The sequence below is a fragment of the Mastacembelus armatus genome, chromosome 22 (assembly GCF_900324485.2).
Source record: "Mastacembelus armatus chromosome 22, fMasArm1.2, whole genome shotgun sequence".
In the NCBI taxonomy this organism is placed as follows: Eukaryota; Metazoa; Chordata; class Actinopteri; order Synbranchiformes; family Mastacembelidae; genus Mastacembelus; species Mastacembelus armatus.
The window spans coordinates 15,278,092-15,291,513 of record NC_046654.1 but is presented as its reverse complement, the minus strand read 5'-3'; the positions used below and the strand labels follow the sequence as shown (position 1 = coordinate 15,291,513).

Sequence of the window (13,422 nt, the reverse complement as noted above, 5' to 3'; positions counted from 1 at the left end):
TTTGCCTTTGTTCCTTTTAGGGGTATTGTAGAGGAGACACCCAACACCACAGAACATGGCCGGCCTTCTGTCATGTTGGAGAAGTATGCATCAGCCACTAAGATGCAGCCGCAGTCGTCTGGCTCTCTGCGCTCCAACGCTGGCATCGAGAAAGGCAAAGAGATCGCTGCGAGGCTCAATGTCCACCGTATCCACAGCCAACTCCGAGGCCTCGATTCCACAGGTTGGTTCAGTAAAATGGTAGCCCTGTTTGATTCATTGCACTTCTTTTGGAGACTGAGCCTTTATATGAACTACCTTTTTTACTATTGTGCCGCATGAAGTGTGGCAAAGTAACTTTTACCTGACCTACTAAGCAATAATGTTAAGGCTGTCCTGTATATTTTGTGTTATTTATTATTTTAAAAAGCAGATTTTGGGGTTTTTTTTTTCTTCTTCTCTCAAACATTGCAAGGAAGAACATGATAATGTGGCATTTTCTAACAGTTTTGTTGTTCCTTCTCCTGCAGACATTGGCACATGTGCCATTACAGCCATTCCTTTTGAGAAATCCAAAGTGCTTTTTGGCCTGGAGGAAATGGAGGAGTTTTCACTGGTAGATGAGACAGATCCCCAGGCCACAGCTGGCGATCTGGGCCGTTCCACAACATCTCTGGAGAAATGGGGATGGATCATGTTTGAATGTGGCATTGAGAACCTCACAGTCAAAGGTAAACATCCTAAACTCAGGAGTTACATTCAGCATATGAAAAATACACAGGTCGGTTCAAGGAGGTGTGAGTAATTGTGTACACATTTCTGACTGTATTACACATTGTGGTGCAGGGGGCCGCCAGTCTGGAGCTATTCTTTACAATGCATTTGGTGTAATGGGACGCTCAGACACTGGGGGGAAGACTGGTATGTCCAAGTCCAATGGTTCGACAGGCTCTCAGACAGGCAGTGGTTACAGCACTGACGTCTCTGATGACAACCTGCCAAATGATGCTATCAGCCCTGCTTCTGATGTCAACGAACACTCCGACTCAGACGACCAGGTGGGACACAGGAAAGCTCCACTTTTGATAGTGTTAATTTTGACTCGTGACTCAAAATTTTGAAATCTCATAAAGCTTAGTTCTTTATCACGCAACCCGCATACATTACTTGCTATGTAAGAATGACCCTGAGGCAAGCTGGTAATTTCACAGAGTGAAAATAGTGTCACAGAAGGTGCAGGTGTATGTGCATAGATGGATGGATGTGCAAATGCCTTTATTACCATCTTCTGATTAGGATTTAAGCAATTATCTTCCTGACACAACATTAGTACATTAAGATCAGATGTTTGTCAAAAACTAGACTTATTTGAAATAATCAATTTGAGCCTTGTCAGAGTGAGAAGAAAGAGATCAAAGTGATTAGACTAGCACAGGCCCACTGCCTTATTTTTATAATAAGTCATAGTTGCATATCAGCCTAAAATTGATGAAGCGTTCTCTGGTCACAGTGGATAGCAGTAAATCTGTTCTAAAGCTGCAATGCTAGAACTCATTCCCACCAGCAAATCTCATCCACCTGTTAAATCCTTGTCTTCTCTGCTTCATAGGATGAAGGAGTTGAGTCAGATGACCTGAAGAAAGACCTCCCCCTCATGCCCCCACCACCTGACTCCAGCAGCATGAAGCTGACCATCAGGGAGATCTGGTTCAGTTTTGCTGCTCCAACTAATGTGCGTTCGCCTGCACAGGCCATCTCCAGGTATGATTAAACTGACTGATAAAATGCAGATATTTACAAAAATGCTTTCATGTGGCAGCAACATAACATGCCATATTAAAATAATATCAGAGTATTGTCTGCTGGAGTAAATTTTTATGAATTGCTCTCCTACGTGCCCCTGGCAGTGGTTTTTAGCTGTTGTCAGCTGATGCAGACCTGTCAGCCTCACAGATTGTCAAACTGACAGCTGCACTCTGTTTTGTGTGTGGATCTGGGTTTAATGACAACTCATCTAACCTAGTGCACCATGTACCTGGGGCCTGCAGCTGAGAATAAAGGACCAAAAGTCAATTCTTAATCATTGCAAGCAAAGACATCATGATAATACATTGGTTACAGCTGTTAGCATAGTACCTGAAACAGGAGATAAAGCTACAAAAATGGGTATAAAGTGATAAAGCTCATCTGACTATATGTTTACAGGCAGTTGAATCTGCTCAGCACAGCCACGCCTGCCATCGGAGCCTGGTTGGTTCCCATCGACCAGCTCAAATCTTCTTTACGCAAACTGGACATGGAGGGTACACTGCGTGTGTGTGCTGTTATGGGCTGCATCATGACAGAAGCTCTTGAGGTCAGCATCTGTAGACCTGTGCAAATGATAATGTGACATCATTATTGAACCAGCGTATTATCAACCTGTAAATGTATATTGGTCCAAAACCCGCTTATGTCAATGACAACAATTCGCTCGTTTCAAATACATTGACAAAAAGACATGATTAGTTGAACCTGACTAAGCAGATTTCTTAAGGCTTCTTTGGCATGTCCCAGCATCCAATTTCTCATTTTCAAACCACAGTTCTTGTTTTCTTTGAATACATGCATTTTAAACCTTACCTTGACACCATTTTGTCATTTCCCAACAGAAGAAGAGCATCCACATCCCGATCCGCAGCAAGTACAACCGAGTTACTAAACGTGCTCGCTACTTACACGAGAATCCCTCCTGCATGCTCTGTAACATCCTGCACCGCTATCTGCAACAAGCTGACTACTCTGTCATAGAGGAGGCTACAATGGTTAGTGCAAGGCCATCAAATCTCAGTTGTTTTCTTGCTTTAATCTAACAAACTTTAACTTCACAATGCATAATTATATGGATATTCAATTTAATTGTAATGTTGCAATTTAAACCTACTGGCAACTATTGAAATTGCCTATTTGCTCCTCTTCACAAATGCAAGGGGTCCTTTACCAGTTTGAAACAGTAGCATTAATCCTGTTCTTTCCTCTTCTTGCCTTCCCAGAATGATGGGGTTCCAGCTCTTGTGACTCTAAAGAAAGGCCTTGTAGCTTTGGCCAGACAGTGGATGAAATTCATTGTGGTAACTCAGGGCTTCAAGGCGATTGGTCTGATAAGGCCCAACCAGCTAACCAAACCCAAGGAGCCTCAGCTGAGTGTGGGTGAGACGATGCTGGGCCTGGATAATGGTGCTGCGTTGCAAAGTGACACCAGCGCTGATGGAGCCGAATTTGAATTTGACGCAGGTGGGACCCTTAAAGCTTTCACTGTGTTGATATTATGTTGACCCACACTCCATCTGTTGCCACAGATGGTGTGTTAAACTCTTAACCCCCATTTCTGCAGGGTTGTGCATAGCAATAAACAGACTGTTAGCACTTGTTAGCAGAAGATGAAATTTATGAAATTATGAATCTTAAGATTTACTTCTATGGCAGTCATATAAACCTTGTAGGAGTTTTATTTTATGTAACTTTTGTGAAGCCACAGTGAGTGAACACACCATGTTGCTGGAGGGAGCATGCAGTCGTCCCCCGCCAAAGGAAGCCAACACTGGTACTGTCAGCGGAGTGGAGATCATGAGGAAGCTGTCCAAATCCCATACCCACAGCGAGTCTGTGCTCAGGATAAAGGTACAACTATGAGATGTTGACTAGTGTTGCTGTTTGTCCCAGTAATGTCCTGTTAGATAATAATGTCATTTATACATGATTGTACACATTTCCATATGTACTGTAAGAAGTCATCATTTGTATGTGCATATTATATATTAACACAGCCTTCACATCCTGTACATGTCTCCCACAAATGGCATGTAAACCAGACTGTGTAAATGGCAGGGTGTTATACTACACCCACTCTGCTTGTCTAATTATAAAGAGTTTCAAAAACAGGGTTTCATATAAAAAAATGATGCCATCTGCATATGTATTTAAGTATTAGCAAGGGTTACTTCACTTCTCCCAAAAGAGAAAGATTACATGGTAAGTTATCAGAGAAGGCTGATCATGTCTAGCTTTGGGAATACTGTTTTCCTTTCCTGGAGTGCATGAACAAGGCAATATCAATAACTTTGTCATTTGCACTGAGGGTTGAACCAGGACCAGCAATTTGAAGACATTACCTTAGGCTGTGGAGACTTTCATCACTTTGTGTCAGGTTAGCAGTAACCAGACCGTTGTACTGGATTGAGAGATTTACTTGTTACTCGGCTAACCTTAGCTTTGAACTAGCGCCTGCTTTTGAGCTTATGTTGTAGGGAGGAGAAAGAAATCAGGTGGAGCACCTTTGAGGAAGTTAACATTTCAGAGTGGTACTGCATCCTAGTTGTGATGAAAATATTCTCAACATTGTGTCTGGCACTATCATGGAAACAGTCCAGTCATGGTTGATTTTTAAAATAGTCACCTGTTGCTCATGCAGATTGATACTATATGAATGTAACCTCCTCTCAATAAAATGCACATTTGTCCCACCCAGGGCTCCCATCCATACCAGTCGCTGAGCTACACCAGCGGTGACACAGCGGCTGACTCGCCTGCCCATGTGAGCCGTGCGGGCCTGCCAGCCAAGGACAGCCCCAGGAAGGAGAGTCTCCTGAGCAATCTGACGGGCAGTTTTCGTAGTCTGCACAACCTGCTGGATGGCACACCTCAGAAGAGCGAGCCATCAGCCGCTGCCGCCGCTGCAGCCAAGAGCAGCTCCCTCACTCGCACAGGTACTCATCCCTGAACCTCTATTTATTACACTACTGCAAACTATAGTGTGTAGAAGATTCTGGCAACCACTTATTAAAGGTGTGAACTTGATATTTTTTTTTTTTTTATATTATTATAACCTGTCTGCTTGTCACTTTTGCTGCAATGCTGACCTCTGCTGTTCAGTAATGTGAAAAATAAAACAAAATAGGCTTTCAGAATGGTCCCTCTTTGGGCACATGCCCACTGTGAGCCAATATGCCATGAGTTATTAACTTCACTGTGCCACATTGAATGAAACCTGCTAATTAAACTTGCTTTTTGAAAGCAGAAACACTTCATTTAAATATTTTAAGCGGCTCTGAGGGTTTAATAAAACAAACCAGAGTGGAAACTAAATATGAGTGAAAAGAAAAATATGTTTGGTCTTTAGGTGTATAGCAATAGCTCCGTAGTTGTAACTTTTAAAACCCTCCATTTTAAATTTACAGTAACTACACGTGCTTCTATGATGCAAGCTGAAAGTTCTCACAGAGCTGCAGGCAGTAACTATGTGATGGCCGGTGTTTGTTTTTTTTTAGGCTGATCCATGATGTAATGTGCTCTCAATCTGTTTCTTCTTCTCTTCAGGAAACAGCTTAGGGACAGACATGCTGACAGAGCACCCGCTACTGTCGGAGCCCTCCCCCGTCAGTTTTTACAACTGGATGTCCAACGCTGTGGGCAATAGGACAGGCGCTGGAAACCAGGAATCTCCAGTCATCCGCTCCCAGCACAACAACCTACAAACAGGTTAAGCACTGTGGACTCAGTTTGCTTTAGCTGGTGAATTTTCTCTGTCAAAATTTAAAATATATTTCTTTTAAAATATATTTGATATATTTATCATTTCTTTGGACTCATAGGAGCAAACTTTTCTGCCTTTTTTGACATAATGGTGTTAGAATAGTCAGGGATTGTTGCTCGGTGTTGTGCTGATGGTGTTCGTGAACTAATTTGCTAGAAAGCAGCTAGTTTGTTCACCTCCCTTAGTTTAAGAAGAAGAAGTACTTTATTAATCCCCAAGGGGAAATTCAGTTGTTACAGCAGTTATTAAATTTGAGATTATTTAAATTATATTGATTAATAGTAATTCATAGAGTAATTAATAAAGTAATTAACTATTTATTTGGGGGGGTTTGTGTGTGTGTGTGTGTGTGTGTATGTGTGTGTGCGTACATGTATGTGTGTGTGTGTGTGTGTGCGTGTGTGTGTGTGTATGTTATTGTTAATATTGAGGAATTATAGAGTCTTATGGCCATGGACACAAAAGACTTCCTGAATCTTTCCCTCACCAGAACACATAACCCTATCTATCTATCTTTTAATAGTTTAATCAAACTCTGTGTCAATCTCTCCCAAAGAAAAACCTGGAAACAGGTTGATGTGTTGAAAAGATGAGATTAACTTTAGTCATTTTGGTCATAAGTGTGTTAATTGGAGCACCAAAAATTAGGCATAATTGCAAAATGGCAACCTCAGTCTATAATAAGTTTTAAATGTTTGTTTCCCACTACCAGTACAGTTATTGATCACTGGGACTCCAGGACTCTTTTTAAATCATTTTTTGAATCAGTATGCCTCATGGGTCATTAATTGTCAGTCAGTAAGGCAGCCTGCTGACAGGTTATTAAAAATCGGCTTATGAATGTAAAGTGTGGTTGATAGAGTTAAAATGTAGTTTTTTTTTTTTTTATATATACTTGGAGTCCATTGTTATTTGGCTACAGAACTGCACATGAAGAGTTGTCAATGACCGACAAAGTCGTATTGATAACCAATGAAACACATATTGAGAATACGAGTATGTTAGGAGTTTAGCGGCCAGAGGTTTTGTTCCTATCTTACAGCGTTGCTCTTTGCCACCCTCTGTTCCTCTGTGCTACCACTCATAATAGGAGTTAGGACCAGCTGCACTCTGCTTTTGTTTCCTCCTCACCCAGTATCAACTCACCATTTGGAAGCATCTTCACCATGTAGCACTTCTGATTGTGTAGGTACAATTACACACGTGTAATGGTTGGATTTGTGCCCAGGGTTATAAGCTCTGTCATTATCTATTCACACATCTGCCAGTTAGTGACAGCACAGGTAATTATTCGGAGCAGTTCCTCATAAACTATTTAAGTTTATATGATTTAGCTGTTTAGATTTCCACATTGTCCATAAAATGGTCATAAAGTTTCTCCTAACAATTTCGGTAATGTCAGTGATGCCCTTTTTTTTATTCCCTATAACATCTTTGTTATGAGGGCTGGAGTGGTTAAGTGTTTCGCCTTACAGCACTGACATTACTGCCAGAGCTCATGTGTTCTGGTGAGAGAATATTTTGGCCAGGAAACACAGCAGTACTTCCCAGGAACTGCCAGGTATTACAGTACCTGTATCTTTTTTTTAATAAACAACCACTTGTCCACACCTGCAGGTGGGATGTGTAACCTACCCACAATTCCCTCGGCGTCAGACTTCAACACAGTACTCTCCAGCGACCAGAACACTCTTGATGGGACCCACTCCCAGCATTCCCAGCATAGCACAAGCCAAGACGATATGGCCGACATCGAGGAGGGCAACCAGTGCCCAGCTGCTGTTCAACTGGCCGATGCTCAGGTGCATATGTTCACTTACTGTGCTTTGTCTAAATCATTATTAGCCTTCAAAATAATGTCTGCAGCTCATGTGAGTTTGTGGTTTTACAGTGGGCATAGTTTTTATTAGTGTTTACAGTTTGACAAAAGCCAAAACATTAAGGCTTAATTGACACTGGTTAGCAAAAAACTGAGTTTGCTCTTTGAAGGAGAGAAAGTGGCTTATTCCAATGGTCTACTGTTGTTACAAGTCATCATTCTGTGCTCATAAAGGCTGTGCTCACACTATAAGAATATTTCACCTGTATGACTGTTTTTGTGATTGAAGGTTCGTAGTATAGTGAACAAAAACTTGTTTCTGTTCCTTGATATGTGTTTTCTCCATCTCTCCAGGTTGTTTTCAAGCCTTTGCTGAGCTACACAGGCATCCAGGCTCAGGACACCACTCCTCTCAGTTATAAGATGTATTTTGGAGAGCACCTGTCTTTTTCTGGCAACCTCGAGTGTCTCAGAGCAGACATCGTTGACTCTGACACCTCCAAAGAGCGCAAGAACAAACGACCCAAGAGGTGAAATAAACCTGAACCGCAGTGTACCATCACTGCAAATTACAAAATGATGTAATTTTCACAGTAGCTGGGAAATGCATATATAACCTTCACTGTGTCTGTTCTCTATAGACAAGGCATGGTGAACCTCACTCCACTTGAGTTCAAACCTGCACTGCTGATTGAGACATTCAGTGTGAATGCAGTGGTGATGGAGAAGTCAACTAGTGCTCCTCAGGGTCCCACTGCCGTCCCGCTCTCCTTCCACGACCTCAACCGGCGTCACTACAACACATTCCACTGTGATTTCACAACAGCCTGCCAGGCCATCAGCCAGCGTGTCGACATGGCACTGGTGCGTCTCATCCACCAGTTTAGCACCATGATAGATGACATCAAAGCCACACAGACTGATATCAAGCTGAGCCGCTACACCGCCGGCTCAGCCTCCCCAACTCCCACCTTCAAGGCTCGGCCGTACCGCCATTTCCGGTCATCAGACTTCAGCCGCAGCTCCCGGGGCAGCCTTAACGGAGCAGGTCGCAGTGGAACCCAAACCTTGAAGAGCAAGAGAGGGGTCGGAGGAGGGGGAGGAGCAGGTACAGGAGTAGCTGGTGTTGGTGGAGGTTTACCACCTAACGGACCGCCATCAGGCATGGACACACTGGGGAGACGGGAACCACGAGGACGCGGCTCTCTCGGGCGCTCAGAGCGACGCACCTCAAAGGTAACAACGACGGTATGTTTAGGTTACTCGCTCAACCTTGCTCCTCTGAGTAGAATGAGAGAGACAAAGCTCAACTATAGGATGAAGAAGGGAGGTTTGTCTCATAGTGAGAGTTAGAAATGAGCAAAAGAGATTTGTGTCAGCTCTCTAAACAACAAAACACTCACTATGACAGACATAACTGTGAAAGCAATAAAAACTAGAAAGAAATTGTCAGAGAAGTAATCTAAGGACATCACATTTGGGCACTTTTATTGTATAGAAATAGGTTTAAACTCATTCAAGACTATATAACAACTCAGTGGAATTTATTTGTTTGGCAACATCTTATGCTCAGTCTTTGTAAAACGTCTAGACCTTTTCACTACATCACACTGATTCTCAGAATGCTTCAAAGTATGTTTTTCCATCAGGTATTGATGTTGGAAAATGCAGCAGCAGAAAATAAACTTGGATCCCATTCAGAAGGTTTACACCTTCAATGGATTTTCTCAGCAACTGCAGCAGGCTGTTTAAAACTTACATTGTTTCTTAGCGGTCTCTATAATTCCTTAGTCTAATTCCCTGTCTAAAATAAAATCACAGTAAAATCTCTAAAATAATTGTGGAGGTAACATTTTCTAAACACAAACTCTAGAGGGAGCCAGTAGATAATATGTTCGCCGAACATACACTATTCACTGAAGCACAATGTGATCTATTAAGAAAATATTTAATTCAGCCCACGGCTTTCAGGCAGAATTATAAGGTTATAGAATCTTCTCAGAAAATCTGTCTGCCTGGCTGATTATTACAAGGTAAGTTATTTTTTCTTTGGAAAGTGGGAATGTGATCTTCAAACTTTCAGAAGCAAAGTGCTTTTTAAAGCGTAGAGATTTTTATTAAAGTAAAAGATGAATAACAGAGGCTCATGCCAACCTTAAAGTATTTTTCCAAAGTATTATTTACTTAGGAACCTCTGTGTGCTCCATAAGTGAGTTACCATCCTGTGAACTGAAGTTCATTTCACAAATATCTGTTGTCAGTTCACAGATTTCCTTAACAGAAACTGTTGTGACAGCTTAATAACTATACTGTCACAGTAAACAGGCAATAAGGGAAGAAAAGTCAGCATGGTTACTTATTCCTCCTTCAACTCCATTAATACATATTGTGCCATTTGTTTCATAATGTTGAATATTGTGTAATGTTTTCAGGTGTCGAGGAAGGGCTCCCGCGATGTGGCGGACCACATGGCAATCCAGATGGACGATTCCGACTCCATCACAGTGTCAGAGCAGAGCGAGCCATCAGCAGAATGTTGGCAGAACATGTACAAGCTGCTCAACTTCTACTCCCTCATCTCCGATCCCACTGGCATCCTGGAGAAAAGCTCCCCAGAGAACTGCCTTTCAGGTGGGAATCAGTTTCTGCCGAGCCTTCTTTTTATTTTTGTCGTTTTTCACACCCCTACTCTTCTTTCAGCTCCACTTTCCACTTCTACTTTCTATGCCTTCTTTCCACAGATTATTTGCACAGCATCTTGATGTACCTTCTGCTTTTGTTCTTCTTTTCTACCTATCTGTATCATATTGAATACCTTCCATTTGCTGCATTATTATCTTGTCAGTTTATCCCTACATTACTCCTTTCTGCTGCTTTGACCTGAGGAGTTCATTTAATGTAGCAGAGTGTCTTTTTGAGGAGTGGCAGAACAGAACTCTTCATGGTTCATGGAAAAAATGTCTTCAAGGGCTAAAACTTGGCACAGTCCTTTATTATGTTGCAATTCTCATCACAAACTAGATATACAATGTTCAGTTAGGAAATCCACCATTATTACAACCTGCCTTTGAAACAGAGATATGATGCTGATTTTTTTTTATTTTTTTTATTTAATCCTTTCACTGGGTTTTGGTACCCATCTCTACAGCTGGTTGAACGCTCACTTATGTTAGTTATTGTCTGTTCAAAAGTAACATTTCATATCTAACTAATTAAATATTTGAGTCTTTGAACAATAGGGATTAAAGGGTTACTGTTTGCTGCCACAGTATTCTTATTTTCACTCTACCAGTGGAGTTAGCCTCCACTGGTAGAAAGGCCGTTTGACTGACACGAGGGGCAGTGTCATACATGTTGCCTGTTAATCGGCTTAATATGCTCAGCTGTTGGCCAATGGTGATTATGTTAAAAATCAACCGAGTAAATCAGCCAACCTCTTAACTTTGTATAACCTGTGAACAGCTCTTCTATATGTCTGCTTCTACTTTCTGCAGAAGGTGGGCGCCGGCCCTCAGAGCCCCTCTGTAAAGTGATCTTTGAGAACGAGCAGCAGGACCCCACCACGCCCAACAAGCCCCCAGGTGCAGGCGGGAGGCGGCGCAGCCTGGTGAGCGCTGAGCCACAGCACGTCACACTTATTGTGTTTGGCATCGGTATGGTGAATCGCACCCACCTGGAAGCAGACATTGGCGGGCTGACAATGGAGGCTGAGCTGAAGAAGATCCATGGAAGTTTTACGCTAAAGGAGAAGATGAAAGGTGGGAAGCAACCTGTGTGTGTGTGTGTGTGAGCTTTGTTTTTTTGATATTTTGTTGGCATATTACTATATACTATTTATAATTATATAAATATAGGGCTGTAGCTAATGTTAATGTCAAAATAAATGGCACTTCATATTTTTACTAAATTGTATTTAGTTCAAAACATTTGCAGTTTTTGTTGTGTGTTTAATTGAAGATAAATTAAAGGATAACTCATTATTGCTTGTAGCACTGGTGATTTTATTTTTGTTTAACCTCATTTTGTAACCGTCATGTGTCCTCAGATATCCTGCACCAGAAAATGACTGAGACTTGTGCATCAGCTCATATAGGAGGGGTAAACATTGTTCTGTTGGAGGGCATAACTCCTGACATCCAGTACGTACAATCTGTTCTTCACTTGAGCCAAATAACTAATTGTGATTTCAAAAATATATAAAAATTAAGACATAATTAAAATATAAAAGTTTTCTTCTTGTCTTGAAAGGAAACCCTTTAAAAGCAGGCTATATAATTATACTTTGAATTACAGTGTGTGCATTGATCCTACCATCTTTGAATAATTGTTTGTTGCTTGCAGCTTTGTTGTGTGCATGTGGTAAATTCATAATCATTTTATTCAGTAATTTTTATACCAAAGGGGAAGATTGATTTTTAACTGTGCTTGTTATTTTATAGAATAGTCTATGTGTTACTACTTGCCAAAATGATTATGTACTTTTTAAAAGATGAATTTGAAGAATACCTTATTCTGAACACAACCTAACATCCACATGGCTGCACTGATGTCAAGCACCTCCACCTCCATAGTTAAAACTAAAAAGTAGTAGCAGTATTTTCAACAGCAGCTCCTTTCCAGCCAAGATTTTTAAGTGGATTCTTTTCACAATGCTGCACAATAACCACACTAATCCGGTTACAAGCTGTGTAGTCATGCATTCAGACTGGCCCATGTGTCACCGCACTGCTTTGATTCAGTTACTTACGGCTTCTTCAATAAGATGAATTTTCTGATCTTGTTGTATCTAACAGATTCTCCTGCTGTGAAAATATAATTGGGACTTTGTCCTATTTTCAGGCATTATTCTGCAAATTAGGTTTATGTGTTTTAATTTTGTTGATGCTGACAAACTGAAACTTCGTACTTATTGCTCACTTATTGCTTTAAAGTTGACCAGTAAAAATTATTGCAGTGTCACTGGGACTGTTAAAATCCCTCAGTGGTTTCAGTTGGACCCCTTCACTTTTTGCATGCACACACGCACATGCACACGCACGCACACACACACACACACACACACACACACACACACACAGCCAGCAGTCTACAGTATACAGTCAGTAACCCGTGTAATGACAAAATAAAACCATGTCTTTAGAGTTAATTGCAAACTTGATCAACTGTAATCTCATGTGTGTAAAATTAACTAGAATTCCTTAGTCTGAGTCAACTGCCATAGCAAGAGGCTGCCACCACCATGCTTCACTACAAAGATGGTATTAGCCAGGTGTTGAGCAGTGTCTTGTGTCCTCCAGAAATAGTGTTTGGAGTTCTGCCTAAAAATTTGAGTTTTGTGTTATCAGACCAGAAAATCCCACACCACCTTTATAAATGCCAAGCAGTCTGTAAATTCTTTTACTCAGCGTGGCTGCTGTCATGCCACTTGTCCATAAAGATCCATTTGGCAGGTTCTTCTATTTCAGCAGAGGACTTGTGAAGCAGCTGTATGTTAGACTGTCTCCTGGGAACATTCAATGCTATAGAAATGGTTGTATGCTGTTGGCCTGATTTATGCCTCTCCTCAATTTTGTTGACTCCATTCTAGTTGTAGAGAAGGAGAATAATTAAAGCCAACAGGATGCACTGGACCCTGTGGAATATCACAGGGTTATTACGGATTATTGAGTATAGACTGATGGGCTAAAATAACAAATTTGTCGATTTAAAATGAAATTTTATATATCATATTGATCAGTAAAGTCTTCATAGCAGGAATGGGTCTGAATACTAGCCTGTCATCAGAAAAGGAACCTTAGCATCTAAAACAAAAATGCATGTAAGAGCAGTAGCCTCACATCTGAAAATGTTTTTATTTCAAGTGCCTCCTATTTGAAATGTTATATTCTCACTCTGTCTCAAAACTGTTTCACACTTTCTTCTGCTCCTCTTTTTTCCTTTGCTTTCTCTTCCTACCACTTGCATAGACTGGAGGATTTCCCAACATCTCCTACCAGCACAGCTAAACAAGAGTTTCTGTATGTTAATACTGCAGTTTAGGACTCACATTCCT

The 13,422-nt window shown here is 41.2% G+C and overlaps 1 protein-coding gene across 12 annotated transcripts in view; it reads left to right on the top strand.

The window, feature by feature from the left end:
- kiaa1109 (KIAA1109 ortholog) overlaps positions 1 to 13,422 on the top strand; it is a 62,127-nt gene that overhangs the window by 23,340 nt on the left and 25,365 nt on the right. For 9 of the 12 annotated variants that reach the window (XR_003294843.1, XM_026293205.1, XM_026292936.1 and 6 more), the window contains exons 36-51: positions 21 to 223; positions 510 to 710; positions 826 to 1,037; positions 1,589 to 1,740; positions 2,185 to 2,335; positions 2,631 to 2,783; positions 3,012 to 3,252; positions 3,491 to 3,639; positions 4,487 to 4,724; positions 5,335 to 5,496; positions 7,169 to 7,353; positions 7,725 to 7,900; positions 8,012 to 8,618; positions 9,803 to 10,001; positions 10,865 to 11,128; positions 11,416 to 11,509. Coding sequence is in view for 11 of the 12 variants with exons in the window: in XM_026293205.1 (XP_026148990.1) it covers positions 21 to 223; positions 510 to 710; positions 826 to 1,037; positions 1,589 to 1,740; positions 2,185 to 2,335; positions 2,631 to 2,783; positions 3,012 to 3,252; positions 3,491 to 3,639; positions 4,487 to 4,724; positions 5,335 to 5,496; positions 7,169 to 7,353; positions 7,725 to 7,900; positions 8,012 to 8,618; positions 9,803 to 10,001; positions 10,865 to 11,128; positions 11,416 to 11,509 (3,387 nt within the window). In the remaining variant the exon portion in view is untranslated. The remainder of the gene's footprint in view (positions 1 to 20; positions 224 to 509; positions 711 to 825; positions 1,038 to 1,588; positions 1,741 to 2,184; positions 2,336 to 2,630; positions 2,784 to 3,011; positions 3,253 to 3,490; positions 3,640 to 4,486; positions 4,725 to 5,334; positions 5,497 to 7,168; positions 7,354 to 7,724; positions 7,901 to 8,011; positions 8,619 to 9,802; positions 10,002 to 10,864; positions 11,129 to 11,415; positions 11,510 to 13,422) is intronic. The other 3 variants (XM_026293419.1, XM_026292807.1, XM_026292640.1) reach the window with 2 other exon arrangements.